The sequence below is a fragment of the Chiloscyllium plagiosum genome, chromosome 33 (genome assembly GCF_004010195.1).
Source record: "Chiloscyllium plagiosum isolate BGI_BamShark_2017 chromosome 33, ASM401019v2, whole genome shotgun sequence".
NCBI lineage: Eukaryota > Metazoa > Chordata > Chondrichthyes > Orectolobiformes > Hemiscylliidae > Chiloscyllium > Chiloscyllium plagiosum.
This window is the reverse complement of record NC_057742.1, coordinates 38,410,810-38,428,163: the sequence shown is the minus strand read 5'-3', so window position 1 is coordinate 38,428,163 and position 17,354 is coordinate 38,410,810. Positions and strand designations below refer to the sequence as shown.

Below are 17,354 nucleotides of genomic sequence, written 5' to 3'. Positions count from 1 at the left end.
TCAAACACCTCACCCGTAGTTATAGGTGATACAAATATTTCTGCAACTGATCTCGTAAATTCCTCTCTTACTTCCCACAATGTTCAGTAATACATTTTAGATTTATCCAGCTTTAAATTCTCTAAGACCTCCTGAACTTCCTCTTCTGTAATGTGAACTGTTCTTAAAACTTCAAAGTTTATTTCTCTGCATTCTCTCAACTCCATTTCTTTCTCCAATGATGTGAAATATTCATTTTGTGTCTCTTCCAGCTCCTGGGGTTCAACATAAAGGCAACCTCCTCGATCTTTAAGATGTCCTACCCTCTTTCTAGATACTCTCTTGCTCTTAATGTATTTGGAGAATCTCTTTGGATTATCCTTAACCTTATCTGCCAATGCTATCTCATATCCCCTCTTTGCCTTCCTGACTTCTGTCTCAACTGTGCTCCAACACACTTTATATTGATTAAGAGAAGCAATTGAACCAAGTTGTCTATATCTAAAATACGATTTTCTTTTATTCTTGACTAGAACCTCAATATCTTTATTCATCCATTATTTCTTAATCTTATAAGCCTTACCCTTCCCTCTACCAGAAACCAAACACCACTGAACTCTCATCATCACATTCTTGAATGCTTCTCACTTATCAGATGTTCTTTTACCTGTGAACAGTCTATTCCAATCAACTTTTGAAAGTTCTTGTCTCATACCATTAAAAATTGCCTTACACCAATTAAAAACTTTCACTTTTATGGAGGACTTCTCCTTTTCCATAACCATTTTGAACTAGTAGAGTTATGATCGCTAGACCAAAGTGTTACCCTGCCTTATTGCCCTAAGAAAGTCTAATTTTGCTTCTTCTCAAGGAGCAGCATCCACATATTGATAAAGAACATTTTCTTGAACATATTTGACAAATTCTTCACCATCCAAACAGTATGGTGGCCCCAATATTAAGAGTCCTACAGCACAGAGACAGGCCTTTTGGTCCAAATCGGTCCATACCTGCCAAAATGTCAATCCATGCTAACCCCATTTCCCTGCACTTGGCCCATACACTTCTAATCCTTTCCTAGCCATGAATTGGTCCAAATGCCTTTTAAGTGTTATTAATGTAACAGCCTCAACCACTTCCGCTGGCAGCTCATTCCAGATTTGTATCACCCTCTGTGTAAAAAAGGTTGTCCCTTAGGTTCACTTTTATTCCTTCCCCTCTAACCTTAAACTGATGCCCTCTCATCCTCAATTCCCCAACCCTGGAATAAAGACTGAATGCATTCGCCTCTTATAATCTTACACACTTCTACAAGTTCCCCCCTCAGTCTCCTACACTTTAAAGAAAATAATCCTAGCTTGTCTAACCTCTCCTTACTACTCAGACTATTGAGTCCAAACAACGTCCTTGCAAATTTCTTTTGCACTCTTTCCAGTTTAACTTCCTATAGCAAGGTGATAAAAACTGAATGAAATACTCTAAGTGCGACCTCACTAATGTCCTGTATAACTGCAATGTCACTTCCCAATCAATGTTTGGAAAATTAAAACCCCTATTATACAACCTTATTATGCCTACATATATCTGAGATATCCCTGGATACGTGTTTCTCAATTGCCCTTTTACTATTGGAAGGCCTAGAGTGCAATCTCATCAAAATGATCTTTCCTTTCTTTATAATTTCTACCCAGATATTTTCACTGGATGATTTTTCAGAACTATCTTCCCTAGCTACAGCAGTAATATATTCCTTAATCAAAATCACCACATCCCCTTCTTTCTTGCCTCCTTTTCTATCCTTCCTATAGCATCTAAAATCCACAACATTGAGCTGCCAATCTTGTCCATCTTTCAGCCATGTTTCTGTAATAACTAAGACGTCCCAATCCCATGTTCTTAAACATGTCCTGAGTTCATCAGCCTTGCCTGTAAAACCTCTTGCATTGAAATAAATGCAATTTAGTTCTTCAGAGTTACTACACACTCTGACTCTTTCATCTTTCTTTTCTAAATGACATGCTCTCTTCACATTCAGAACCTTCCCCAATCCTTCTATTTACACTGCTACTTAGAATTCTTCCAATCCTCGTCACTATCAGTATAAAGTCCTCCTTAATGGCACGAGCAAATCTCCCTAGTAAGATTTGGTCCCTTTCCAGTTTAGGTTAGACCCGCCCTTTTTGAACTGGTCTTTTCTATCCCAAAATACATTCCAATTCTCCAAAAACTTAAATCTCTTTAGCTCTTTAGCCATTGATTAATTACCTTTAGCCTTTTGTTTCTTCCCTTGTTTGAGTTTTGGCATTGGGAGTAAACTGGAAATTATTACTTTTAAGTTTTTTTAAATTTTCTAGCTAACTTCCAAAATTCACTCTGTACTGATTTAATCTTTTCCCTGAAAATGTCATTCCTACCAACGTGAAAATAATTACTGGCTTCTCAATTTCACCTTTAACAATATGATTAGATGAAATTCCCTACAGTACAGAAACAAGCCATTTGGCCCACCAACTCCACAGTGACCCTCCAAAGAGTAACCCATCCAGACCCATTCCCCTACATTTACCCTTGACTAATAGGCAATTTAGCATGGCCAATTCCCCTGAATGGCACAAGTTTGGATTGTGGGAGGAAACCGGAGGAAACCTACGCAGACACCAGGGACAATGTGCAAACTCCACACAGTCACCCGAGGCGGGAATCGAACCCAGGTCCCTGGCGCTGAGGCAGCAGTGCTAACCACTGAGCCACCGTGCCTACCCTCGGTGCTTGAAATGTTTAGAGACATCCTTAATTCTAGTACCAGGAAAGCAACAAACCATCCTAAATTTACACTCACTCAGTACAGGTAGCTCTTTAAAACTCATTCTGATTATTCTGGATTGTGTATATTAGCAATTGAAAATTGTTTTGAAACATATGATTTGGGGCTGGAAGGTTGCTCAGTGGTTAGTACTGCTGCCTCACAGTGCCAGGGACCCGCTTCGATTCCAGCCTTCGGTGACTGCCTGTGTGGAGTTTGCACATTCTCCCCGTGTTTGCGTGGGTTCCTCCCACAGTCCAAAGATGTGCAGATTAGGGAAATTGGCCATGCTAAATTGCCCATCGGAATGTGTCGGTTAGATGCATTAATCGGGGCAAATATAGGATAGGGGAATGGGTCTGGGTGGGTTACTCTTCGGAGGGTCGATGTGGACTTGTTGGGCTGAAGGGTTGGGCTGAAGGGCCTGTTTCCACACTGTTGGGATTTGAATTCTAATTCTAATCTGAGAAAGGCATGATAAAATATTGCATACTTGGCAAGCAAGAAAAACTGATACATTAAACCTCAAATTTTGTATGATTCTGTCCTCCCTCAATTTTGCTGCAAAATGGGAACACGATGGAGTAAAGGCAGCCACTGACAGAACAAGATTGACATCATAGTAAGTTGATATAGAGGCTTTCTGAAGCACAGAATTACTTGAAGAAATGGCAGCAGGTTTCATCAAACAACATTATCAACTAAAGGCACTCTAAAATTACAATTTAAATGATTGTTTAAATATCTAAATATTAATTTATTCAGTTATAGATATTTTAATCAACTTGCTCAGACATGTTACGACATACCTTTCGAACAGGTGGGACTTGAACCCGGCCTTCTGGTCCAGAGGTAAGGATACCACCTCTGCACCACAACAGCCCCGAAATGATTCACTTATATACTTTAAAAAGGCATTTCAACTTCTTTCCAATAAGGAAAGTGCAAGTGGAAATTTGGACACTGGCAATGAGCACAAATTAAGGCTGTTCTTTGTGTGCATGTAATTAAGAAAGATATGGTAGTAATGGATCAGGCACTTTTTGCACATATCTAAGGCCCATTCCAATATTTTGACTTTTGACTGTGGCAGCCAAATGTAGAGTGATGTCATTTCAGATGAAAGCTGGCCACACAATTTGAAATGACACTATCTCTCTCCAGAAGCCTTCAAGAAATATAGTGCAGAGGAGCATGATAACATAATGAAGGAAAGATTATAAAATTTAAGGAAATTGAAGGAAGAGAAATGACACAAACATTAATAAAGCAGAAAATTAACTTATGCAGCTGTTGAAAATTTGAACAATCTTAGATACCATAGAGGTAAAGGGGAATGCCTCGGCCAGCTGTACTGTTTGGTCCTTAACACCAATTAATTCTAGTTTGTCCCACCTTGTAAAACATGTCTCCTTCTTCCATCAGCTTGCTCAGGAGGATGATCATGATGTCTGGTTTGGAGGTGGCCATTGCCCACGTCGCTGGACCTGTAGTGCACAGGATGCATGAGGGGTAAAACACACATAATGCCAGGGTAGGAAACTATATGAAAAACACCTATAGGAGTATGGTGGTAGAGAACAACTTTATGTTTAGGTATTGTGCCACATAACTATCATTTAAAATGGTGTCATCCTGATTTATTTGGTACAACCAAAAATATTCATAACCCATTAAAAACACATTTGCTTAAAGCATCTTTCACATTAATTAGCTGGTACATGAGTGGAGGAGAGCATTTTTTTGATTCATAAGAAAATCACTTTCAGAAAAGTGAATTGGGATGTCTTTATTTTACAGAAAATGACAGTGTTAATTAATCCTAGTTATGTATTAGATGAAATTATGGGGATTTAATTTGATTCCAAAAATGTAACTCAACTACTAAACTGTAACCCAAAACTGCTACTGCCGTTAGCTAGGGTGCGTGAGGTCAGATAGTATCTGACAATATTCTTTGGATAGTTGTAAATATTGTGCTATTTCCTATATATCAGCTTTCTGTGACCTGTCAAATTGATGTGCAACTTATACAATGTGCAAGCATTTTGAATTTGAAGTCTTTCATTATGGATTTATGTCAAACAAGAAATGGAAATTGAAACATTTAATTTTTCAATATTTTCACAAAGATCCTGGAAGTAAAATATCACTGCTTTGACTCAGCTTCACATTCTGCTGAATGCAGTGTTTGGCGCACCAGTCCCCTGTGCCAAACCTCTTTATGCACTATTTTAACAATGTTAAAAATCACACAACACCAGGTTATAGTCCAACAGGTTTAATTGGAAGGATTTTAAACTTTGTACACCCCAGTCCAACACCGGCATGTCCGAATCATATTTTAACAATATTTGAGATTTTGGAGAAGATTTGTAGCTCAGGCTGTCAACTCGCTAGGGTTGGGGGCGGGGGGGGGGGGGGGGTTGTTTCAGATGATTCGTCACCATGCTAGGTGACATCATCCATGAGCCTCCGGCGAAGTGCTGGTGTTCTGTCCCGCTTGCTTTTTATGTAACCTGGTTTGTTATGGTGGGTGATATCGTTTCTGGTTCTGTTTCTGAGAGGTTAGTAAATGGGGTCCAAATCTATGTGTTTGTTAATGGAGTTCCAGTTTGAATGCAAGGCAATATTTAACTGTTTGACATACAAGCCATAAAGCTGGCAATAAAAGCTATGAGATTCAATTAAATAGATTGTAGCTCAGTCCTGAGGGGAATATACAAACTGCAAACAAAGATAGGTAGCAGTGATGGGAGACAGAGAGATTTGCAACGTTTGGCAGAAATACATTAGACTGATATTTCAATCCCAATTTAGGCAAAGATAGATTTGTGAGTTAACAGGTCTATTTGAAAGAAATCTGGTCATCGTTCAATTAAACCAAATAAGACATGGCCAGTAATAGGTACAATGCTTATTCTGGTGCTATCCAGATAGGTTTGATCACAGAAATTGTTCCAAACTGTGTAAGTGAACATGTTCCAAAGATGTGATCTGTAAACTATGCAAAATAATGAAATGGCAGGAATTGCAGCATAGATAACCAACATAATTACAGCATGTTTGGTGAATTTTACACTTGTTAGTGATGATGTGGTGGAGGTGGTGAGTGGAGGAGGAGGAGGAGGAAAGTGAGACATCATGTTTCTTCATTGGTTACCTAATGTTACGAGACTGCACTGGTAATTTAGTAACCTAGCAAATATAAAGTGTTACTTTGCTGTACTTTAATGTAACTTTGGTTTATTTAGTGTAAAACAGACTTATAATATATACATTAAGAAGATTTTGTTTTTTTTAGAAGAGCAAATTAAATTATGCGCACAGTTCACTCCTCATTATAGCAGGGCACAAGATTAAACATTATTCTTTATCATTGGCCTGGTATTCTACCATAAGCACTGTCCTATTATATTTCCTTTTCACAGGATTATAACTGCAGTAAATCAATTTTATAGCATGTCATTTTGACACCAACTAATATTAAAAGTAGGCATATTGAAACAAGAAAATGTACTGCATTCTCAAAAATATTCCTAACCTGGATTTAACGCCAACAGCACTGAAAAGATTGTAACACAGCTAAGATATAATTAAGGCATAGCCAGTTGTATTTTTACAGTAATTGTGAGGCTAACCATCTTCTCATGAAAAACAACACTTTCAAATAAACATTCAGCTGATTAAAAAAATTACAAATTACACAGTAAAAATGGGTTATTTACCAAGGCATCTAGTTTAGATTTGGCTAGCAAGTCAACATTATAATTTGTTTCAGTGACGTCCTTACAAGTGTTTCAAACAGCAGATGTAATGATTACTTTTACAAGGGCTTTTAATGACTCAGTCATACACAGTTGTCTGTGTAAAGGTTGCTCTTCGAGTTTCTTGAACTTATATGAAACAATTCTGGATGAGATTGTGTTACATTATTTATGGGAGTGTTTGGAACAGAGACAAATCTCAAGGATTTAATCACTGGCTCTTTAGATCCAAGTCAGTTTCAAACCCAGTCATCATCAACGCAGTACTGCATAAATTAAGTGATGAATTGCCTAACACAAGTGCCTGGTTGTGTCATGCTGTAATCTCTGGGGTCATAAGGATAGGGACATATACTGTAGTCATTGTTCTCAAAGTTATACGAATATTCTGTAATCTGAATCCATTTAGATCTAAGGCATGTCACCTATTTTATATTCAAAGGCTTTTTTTCAAAATTGTGCAGAGGATCCTAGCAGGGTTTAGAAATCAGTAAAGTGTATGTAAATATAGGAGGGACAAGAAATGAGACAGATTGGGGAAGAAGGAATAGTAAAGTTTTCTGGAATTCTCTTTCTAGATTAAGCAGTTACTAAAATTGATTAAAAAAACTGAAGAACAATAAAAAGAGCTTCCATTTACAGACTGCCTCCTCATTTACTTAGGACCAGCCCATATTCTTTAAATGAAGTGTACTGACTATTGTAGTGTTCGTAAATTCAGCAGCCTATTTGTAGAAAACTATAATTGGTTGGTTAGAATAGACAACAGCATTATGATAAACATGGCATCAATACAGTGAGACAAAATATGTCCATAATGTTCACTATTACAACCAATCCAGAAAGAGAATTTATAAACCAAGTCACGGTTTACTGTGCTACTATTTATCAAAAAAGTTGTCCTCTACAACAATCCTATTGGTTGCTTTCATTAGGAGTAACTAAATAAAAAAACGGTTTTCATGCTGTCCAGAATGAACTGGAGAAAGGCAAAAAGAAAATCAAATCAAACCTCGAGGACGACTTGGGAGTGTTTGACAACCTTTCCAAGTGATGAATAAATTATAAAAAAGGGGAACAGGGTATAAAAAAATTGTGAAGATGAAAAACAAAGAACAAAAAAAAGCAGTGAGCAAGCAGCAAAGCCAGTGCACCAGCAAATCATTGTACAAAAACATAGCCAAGGCACAGTGTCTGAAGCAGATGCACATAAAGCTGTCTAAAGCATATGGGTTACATCTAGAAGCAGCTGTTCCAAAGCTGGAAGAATCCAGTGGACACGGGACCTTGGTCTCAAGACATTTAAAAAAAACAAGCCCTCACTGCTCTAACTTACATATAATACATGCACAGAAGCAAAGTCCAAAAAAAAGCATCGATTAGTTACACATTTTGATCTAACATATGTATGATTGACATTGAGGACCCCACATAAACCTAAAATAGTAATGGATTAAATTTTCTCTGATCCCACCTTTACTACTTCTAACCATTTTGCACAAAATATGTCTACCAACATTTAATGGCTACTTTTGGCTTTGGAAATATTGCATGAGTGAGTTCAGATTTGTCTTCTTGTACGATCACTGTCACTAAAATATACAAAGTCATTCAAAAATAAGTAGTGAGGACACTGAAAAGGAGACCCCAGAAGTACAGTAAGAAACAACTTACTAGTTAATGGACAAACAGAAGATAACCAGAAGTAGAATATGATCAGTAGAGTAACATCAAAGGCTAACACAAATAAAAATGCATATCTTTTTCATCAGTAGAGCCAAAGTAAAGAACTGTTCATTCACCCACTCATTCCTAACAAAGATATAATAAAAAAATTGTTGACGTTCGTGAAGTCACCAGCATTCAAATATTTGGATGTGAAAGTGACAACTATTTTGAATCAACCTTAAAGTGAAAAGCTTCTAAGTAGTTTTCAGTGTACAGAACTCTTTATAACCCCATAAATTAAGAAAGAAAAGAATAATATTGACTTTTTTTTTTGCTTCAGGAAAACCAAGCTATGGTTGGTTTCGCTTTCTCTATGGCCTAACCTGCAGGATGGATATGTAATTCACTAAGCAATTTGTCAGTTTTCTAAATATTGGTTTTATGTAACTATCTGCTAAGCTCCTGAGTCAAAAAAAAGTCTCAGCATCAATTTGATGCTCAGAGCTTGCCAGTGAGCTTAAATTTAGGGGTCACAAGCTAAAGGTCAAAGACTGCTGTGGAGCGCTAACCAAGTTGTACTCTAACAGATTCTTGCTCTCAGTTCTCAAAATTTTCAAGTCTCAAAATGGGATCACAATTGGAAAAGAACTGAAAAGCACTGTTCCAAATATTCTAACATTGTCAATATATATTTGGTAATGGAAATAATTATCTAGCTCCATTTATCGCACTAAAACTTCAAGAATGATAATAAACTTGCCATGACATATAACATATTTAAATGCACAGTGTTCAATGTGGGCTGAATTAATACTAAGGTGTCACAAGGTTATAATCTAGATGATCAAATCCTTTCAGAAATTGCATTGGACATGGTATCTGCTTGTTAAGTTTAAAGATTTATGCTGAAGAATATGATGCTACTTTAGTGGAGTGTTGAACTGCATAAAGAGAGATCAGCAGCCCTGTTTTAGTTTCTTTAGAGATCTTCACATACACAGTTTTATCTTAAGACTGCTCATCTGACAGGATAGCACAGGAAAGCATCTTCATTCTATTAGAAAGGGTTAAACATGGATTGGTGTTTTCTAACAACTTTTAGGCCATATGGCCTAGAAGACAAGCAGATGATTTGAATGGAGTTGGTCCCACTCTCTTCATTATAACTTATTTCAAATTAAATGAAAATTTTAAAAATGCAATACTGATAGCATATGCTGCACATTTAAAAAATAAAGAATTCATTTCTTGGGAAACAGTTGCAAAGCTGTGCTGATGATATTTCTGAGAGTTCAGTAATGGAGTCTTACACAAATTCTGCTTTTGCCATTGGTCACATGCATTGGTTGACTTCATAAAGACTCAAAATACTTAGATCAACTAAGATAGGTAATTTTGATTCATAACCACAACGATCCAGGTGAATAAGGGCATGTATACATGGATAAATCTTATTAAATGAGGCGGTACTTGGGGTGTTGTGTTCAGTTTTGGTCACCTTGCTATAGGAAGGATGCTATTAAACTGGAAAGAGTGCAGAAGAAATTTACAACGATGGTATCAGGAATCAATGGTCTGAGTTACAGGGGGAGGTTGGACAAGCTCGGACTTTTTTCTTTAGAGCAAAGGAGACTTGAGGGGGGCCCGGGATCTTATAGAGGTGTGTAAGATCATGAGAGGCATGGTTAGGGTGAATGCACTGTCTTTTTCCATGGATTGGGGAATCAAAGACATCAATTTAAGGTTAGAGGGGAAAGAATAAAAGGAAACCTAAGGGGCAACATTTTTACACAGAGGGTGTTACAGATATGGAATGAGCTGCCAACGGATGTGGTTGAGGTGGATACATTAACAACATTTAAAAGGCAATTGGACAAATACATGGATCGGAAAGGATTAGAAGGATATGGGCCAAGTGCAGGGAAATGGGGTAAGTGTGGTCATTTTGGTCAGCATGGACCAGTTTGAGCCGTCTCCGTGCTGTAGGACTCTATAACTCTATCTATGACGTTTTCTGAATTCCGTAACTTAGAATCAGCAAATTCAGAATCAAGTTTCTATCAGTTAACTCTGTCACACTACTCCCATGAATGCTGCCATTGTAAAACTGTGACACAATCATTATGTAGTAGCAATCTGCCCAAGAGCAGGTCCTCTGGTCATTTATCCCTGACTTGCAGTCTTGTGCTTTCCTCTTCAGTTGCTTTTAAGAGCCTTCCATTTAAAGTTTAACAAGCTTTGTGACTAGCGACTAGGTGAAGATGGTTTTCTCTTGCTTGTGCGCGCTTAAGGGAAACATACTTTTTCTTCCTGAAGGATCCTCCACCTTTAAGTAGCCATTCACCAATACTCTATCCAAAATCTGTGAATCCCAGTTTTTGACTGATTGTGCTTAATGAACCACAGGCTGAAATTTTCAGCAGGCTTATATGAATCCTATATATGAAACACATGGTTGGGGAGGTCTACTTAACTATTCATAAAATTATAATTCATCAGATTTGTGAAAATCTGTGAAATATATACTTGATAAACATATTTTGGTTATACAGCAATGCAGACACTGTGGAAAATATGTTTTTGATGTCATGTAGTTTTTTTCACATAAAGCTCTGCTGCCCTAATGTATAACATATATGATAATGGCTTAAATGCAAAACATTGGCTTTCTTTCATACACATAAAGCTTACATCATTAAGATGACGAAAAATAAGACAATAGTTTCTTTACATAGTCCCATTTTAAATACTTAGCTTTGGTCTAACAGTTCTTTAATTACCAGCTTAACTTTCACGCACATTTGTTAACCTGTTAATTAGTACATTAAGTATTGAACACTAAAAGAGTATAGTATGCAACAAAACCTTCATATAAAATGGCAACATTGACAGGTGGTTCACCAAATAAGACTTGCACAACATAAAAACCGTGAATGAATGAAGTTGTAGATGAAAGACAAATGGATTCTCAAAGCAGCATTTCGCAATTAATGATATAGTTTGAGGGGAAATTGTAAATCGAGTTTCTAAGATTTTGTTCTTTTCGCAGAAGTAAATTCAAGATAAATGTTACCATGTGCATGGGATCATTTCTAATGCATTCACATCATCAAGTATTCCATATCTAGAGATCTGACAACAATGATTTTATAAAACAGGACATAAGATAGGCTAGCAGAATGGGCAGATAATTGGTAGCTGGAATTTAATATGGGAAGGTGTGAGGGGAAACAATTTATATAAAGTTATAGGAAGAGTTAATGACATAGCTCAAAAGAATGTACAAGGGTGGCAGGGCACACAGTGAGAAACTAGCAAACTCTTGTGATATCTTGGGATTTATAAAGTAACTGCAGTGAGTGTACTTTTAGTACTCATTGGAAAGAGTCATTTTGAACTATACAGTTATTTCCTGTACTCTCTAGAAACCTGCATCTTCTGTTTCCACGATCAACCAAATGAACTATAGCATTTGCCAACAACTTGTCCCTTCAGATATATTGAGGATCTCACCATGCTGTGCCCTCGACTAGGATGCTATCAACATCACCCAAACCCACAAGAAAAGATGCAAACATATATCATATAGGTGATTGCTATGGGGTTAGTAATGGTCAGCCAAAAAGTTTCCAGTTCAGTATGAATATTGAAAATGATGGGACACAGCATAGAAAGCGAATAACACTAAAATTAAAATATTGCCAACAAGGTAATAATTTGTAAAGATGATATACCATACATTGGAAATACAACCTACACTTACCTTTCTTTTTAACTATGGTTCATGAGCATTAATCATAACAGTGATCTTTGTTGTTGCTTACATATAGATAAATTGAAAGGGACTTCAGGAATTTGCAAAATAATTACCTGAATGGCAATGTGTGTCGTAATCAAAAACTGCAAGTTTATTGTCACCTCTTCAGGAATCACCAATGCCATTAGTAAAAAGAAACTCCACAACCGGAAAATAGAATTCTGCCTTTTACAGAGAGGTATTAAAAACAAAACATAAAAGCAAGGAAGTAACATTGAATTTGTCCAGAAGTTTGATTGGAGTTGTTGAGAGCCAGAGATAGCGTAAAGCAATGACTCATGAGAGTATTACAATCAAGAGGATATTTCAAAATAAAGGATTTAAGAAAATGTATCTTAAGTTAAGGAAAGAATCAAATAGAGATTTCTAGAACAGTGAGAGTTTTTAAAAGGGTAAATAGTAATTATCATTATTGGAAGAATGAAGAGTGAAGGTGGAATACATTTTCTTCCCCACAGTGTCAATGAAACAGGGGAATCTTTACCACAAGTGGCTCAGAAAGCATAGACTGTCAATATCATTTAACAGTGAACTAGACAAGTATTTGAAGAAAAATACAAAGAAAAGGAGAATGAAAAGCAGAAGCAGGAAGAGAGCTCTAGTTAAACAGCTGAAGTATGATACAGTACTAGAAGTTGTATGTTTCCATTGAAAGCACCATTCTGACTAGGTTGACAGCAATATTCAATATAGCCTACTTTTAAAGTTACTTTTTTTTAAAAACAGGTAAGAAGATCAGTAACAGGCTCCTCAATAAGTGAGTGAATGCACCATATACTGTTGCATTGAGCACAAATGTGAGGAACATCTCACTTTTAATTCCCAGTTAATGTTGGCAGAACAGGGATACAACAATTAGCAGCAGAATCTTCCTTTATGCAACGAGGGGAAACATAGGAGTGACAAGTTGAGTATTACCTACTTGAAAATAGTCTTATTCCCTTGGCTGTTGAGCTAAGACATTTTCTAGAAACTGGGAGAGGATAATTAAGCTTGGTTGTGGTTGCCTCTCCTATCAAATTTATTAGACAAAAGTGAGGACTGCAGATGCTGGAGATTAGAGTTGAGTGTGTGGTGCTGGAAAAGCAGTGCAAATCAGGCAGCATCCGAGGAGCTGGAGAGTCGACGTTTCGGGCAAAAGCCCTTCATCAGGAACATCCTGCTGTGCTTTTCCTGCACCATACTCCCATATCAAATATATTGTCAGCGCTCATTTCCTGAAAGCATACATTTAAGATTGTTAGTGTCTGGAGACATATATCCTTGTAGGACAAGTAAAGGTAAAACTGAGGAAGCAAGGCTACAGTTCGCACTGTAGTCTTGAATATACTGTTACACTTCAGCTGAACACTTTACAAGAAGATTGATTACATCTATAAAGATTATCTATTAATCCACAGAAAAGCAGCACAAGCAAAGGCTTTAAGGAACCCAGTATATCATATAACTGCTGCTCTGGACAGTGTCCTGGATACTGATGAAAAATGCGACAGGGAAATGTGTTAAGATTTGTTGCTTTGTCTGGACTGTCCTAAGTATGCAGTCTATAGATAATCTCAGTGAGCATTCTGCTTTCCTGCTTACCAACTTGGAGCAAGAGATTGAACTTTAAGGAATTGCTCTGTGTTGAAGTGAAGTCAATAGTCAACCTGTTGGTCAATCTGTTTTAACTGTGCAACATTCATTGGATCTGGATTTAGACAGCCAATAATGCAAGAGCTCCCTGATTCATGACTTTCTACTTACAAATAAAAGATTGATTACTTTCAAACGCATGAATTGTAGATGTTTACTAGAGATCACTAAACATAAGAAGCCAACCCTAATGTGTGATAGACATTTAACTTAATTCAACTATATCATATTGAACAATAATTTCTGAGTAAAGATGAGACAGCATGAGGTTCATTCAAAACTTCCAGTAACAAGAATTGAGGGATTCTCTGGTACGAGTGAACTCAGAGGCATGAAGCAGCAACTAGTGCCAAATACTTAACTGGAATTTTCCAAAAGAGTAGACTACAAAATTCATGAGAAATTATGAAAAAGGGCTCCTAACTAGTGAAAGCTGTAAAAGAGAGAAAAACTCTGAAGAAATGTACAAAACATTAGGTGACATAGAAGAGTTTAATCATGGTTGCCTACAATCATGCAAGATAGGGGAACAATTGGGAAAAGAAAAGTTCTTAACCAATGTCAGCAAGTGCTTCCTTGCAGAAATAATGATTATTTTGTGGAATGGTCTTCTGGGTGGGATAATGAAGGCGAAATATTTGAACTTATTCAAAGAGGCATTCAGATGTTGTGATGAGAAGATCGTGGCAAGTGGACTCAATGACCTTCTTCAACTCTTGTGTGTTCTTGTGCTCCTTTGTGATATTTCTGGTTCTATTCAAGCCTGAACAAGTCTACAAAATAAAACTATAATGAAGATACAACTCATCCCATCACTTAAAATCAATTAGAAAAGTTTGAAGTTAACTGGATACCCGAAAGAAAAGAAAAGGCACAAATAAATTCAAAGGAAACCTTGTAGAAGGACAAAGATGAAGTGGCCTGTGACAGATATGTCGGCACTGATGAAAGGTTTTGCACTTCGGTATATCAAAAGAGTGAAACTTATTGTGGCATCCAAGAGAATCTTTTGCAGCAATTGAAACAGATTTTTGTGGACCTTGCCATGACAGAATCAGATTCCAACCCCACTCTTTGCCCACAGTAAGAGAAATTGTCCCACAAGGCTGTGATGCAAGAAGGAATGAACTTTCATTTATGTAGTTCCTTGTCAGGTGCTGATAATGACCCAGAGGGCTCCACATAAATTAATTGATTTTCAAGTGTAGTAACTGTTGTTATTTAGTGTGAAGTCATAGTAATAGCTAACAAATTTACTCTGCAAATACTGATACTTTTGGTAAACACTGGCCTAACTTCCAAAAAAACCATGTACTCAAAGGAGAACAGTGCTATTGTTGCAGATAATATTTTATTAGTATACAGCAACAGAACTAATGTGTTAGTAAGTCAACAAATACAGAAAAGTACAGAAAGCAAATGACAGAGGGACAGAAATCTTATGATCTTGTAAATCTAATGATACGTCGAACTGGTACGTTGATTTCCATCCGAATGCTCAGCATGGTGTTAAGTATTAGATCAGATTATACTGAAGGAGGTACTAAGAGCAAAGAAGTGTCCAAACTTTTGTCCATGGGTCACATACAGCTCCCAAGTCTGCGAAAACAGTTCTCAAAGCCCAGAGATTCAATTATATTTGTGCTTATTCCGTTTATTGTCTGATATGTCTTTTTCAACTTTGTAGGCAGAAGATTGGAACGGCTGTGTGTAGTAGTGTTAGCCGATGGTGGATAAATCTTGTATCCGAATCACAATTTGTTGGCATCAAGGCTGCAGGGCAAACATGTTAGTGGTCCATGCATACTTGAAGCTTGGACACTCTTTAGGAATAAAATAACAGCAGGAAGTTGGGAATAGACAGGAACATCAATTTATGCCTGGGCAAGTAAACAACAATGAATAAAGCTGGGAATTATTACCATTCCCAGAACCATGTATTCTTAAAGCTTCTTTTTCCTAGTGATGTAGCAAAGTAGAACATTTTTCATTCTGTTCTCTCTGAACCTTCTCCAAATGTTTGGAAATTTAAGACATTACAGTCAATCCAAAATAGAGTTCTACTATTAAGTATTTAAAATGTCCAATATATTTTATTCCAGATTTAAAATCTAATTTAACGTTTAAAAAAAAACTGACATGTACTGTTGATAACTTTGACATGATAGGCAACATTGGACATGCTTTTAAACAATCTTGAATTTTAGTGACATTACTTTCAATAAGTTGCCACTAAGTGGCTTTACTTGTCTTTTCTGAATAGCTTGCCAATTATTTAGTTAACACTGCATTCACATTGTCCCCAGCAAAATGAAATAGCTGGGTATTGCACATACAACTATTCCAGAAAAGTCTTCCTTGGTTGTAGTGAATTTGTGGCATGAATCCAAAACATTCTGCTTAAGTGTCTCCATGCATGTTGGCATCCTTTTACTTTGCCTCATTGGAAAACTCTAACTGTTGTTTCATTTTATCAATGGCAACATGCATGGCATTTTGTTTTGTTGTAACAGTGTTATTTCACAGGAATACTTTACTATACCAGTGCAAACTTATTCAGGAGGACATAGGAGAAAAAAAAAGGAAGATTTATATTTAAAAACATTTACTTAAAAACTGGAAAACAAAATCTGTCGGACTGCTGGAAATCTATAACAGTTTTAAATTCCTGTGGTGTGATTTGGTTGGAGGAGGATCATTTGGACTCAGCTGTCAAACATAAAAATTCATAAACGTGTTTCATCTGCACAGACTTTCTAAACAGGTATTTTGATCTGAAAATCCCCATTATAATAAAATATAAGCTGCTCTACTTATTTCAGGCGTAAGATGCAAGATAAGCCAGCATCCCATTTACTTTCTAGCTTTACAAATAAGCTCCTCCAGGTTTTCACATCAGAGCATGCCAGACTAATCTGGAATATCAGCATCCACATTACCATGATTTACAATATTGAAATACAGTGACTTCAAGGTCAGTGCAGTGTACATCACAGTGAGATGCATGAAATCGGAGTCTAATTTAGCATTGATGATGTTACGTTCACAGGTTACTCTTTAAATGTGACACCAAAGGCTGTACATGCTGCTCCATATTAATGTTCCCAAAATAGAAAAGTAATCTATGAATATTAAATCGATAGTATCTGAATGAACTATCTGAAAATGCATGTGGCAACTCTTCGAAATATCTCCCGCAGAAATGAATAGAAACTTGCTTTCCCCCTAAAAAATCATTTCAAACCTAGTCTTCCACGTTAATGAAAAGTGTATCTTTTCCGATATCAGAAATGGCACTCATTGCAGGGAGGAGGGACTGTCTCTAAGACGCCTACCTATCTTGGCTCCTTTCTTCAGGAGGGTGACCACCACAGCTGTATTGCGGCACCCCACTGCTCTGTCCAAAGGTCTCATGCCACTGTAGTCCACATGTTCAATCATTGCTCCATGATCCACAAGGTATTGCACCTGTCACCATGTGTAAGAAAAAAATACATGTCAAGGGCTTAAAGAGTCTGGTAATTGTAGATCAAAGATCTATTATTTTGGTCAGGAAATATAGTATTTATATAAAACATATATATTATAAAATATATATTACATTAGAAACTTGATAACCCCAATTTTCATTGCAGAGTTTTGAAATTAAAGGACATGAGAGAGGGACCATAAATATATAGGTAAC

The 17,354-nt window shown here is 36.8% G+C and overlaps 1 protein-coding gene across 17 annotated transcripts in view; it reads right to left on the bottom strand.

The window, feature by feature from the left end:
• Window positions 1-17,354, bottom strand: part of LOC122540026 (protein TANC2) — a 1,063,581-nt gene that overhangs the window by 38,279 nt on the left and 1,007,948 nt on the right. For 14 of the 17 annotated variants that reach the window (XM_043675319.1, XM_043675327.1, XM_043675320.1 and 11 more), the window contains 3 exons: window positions 17,005-17,137; window positions 7,562-7,591; window positions 4,178-4,269 (listed from right to left, as the gene is read on the bottom strand). In XM_043675319.1, the coding sequence (XP_043531254.1) occupies window positions 4,178-4,269; window positions 7,562-7,591; window positions 17,005-17,137 (255 nt within the window). The remainder of the gene's footprint in view (window positions 1-4,177; window positions 4,270-7,561; window positions 7,592-17,004; window positions 17,138-17,354) is intronic. The other 3 variants (XM_043675326.1, XM_043675328.1, XM_043675332.1) reach the window with 1 other exon arrangement.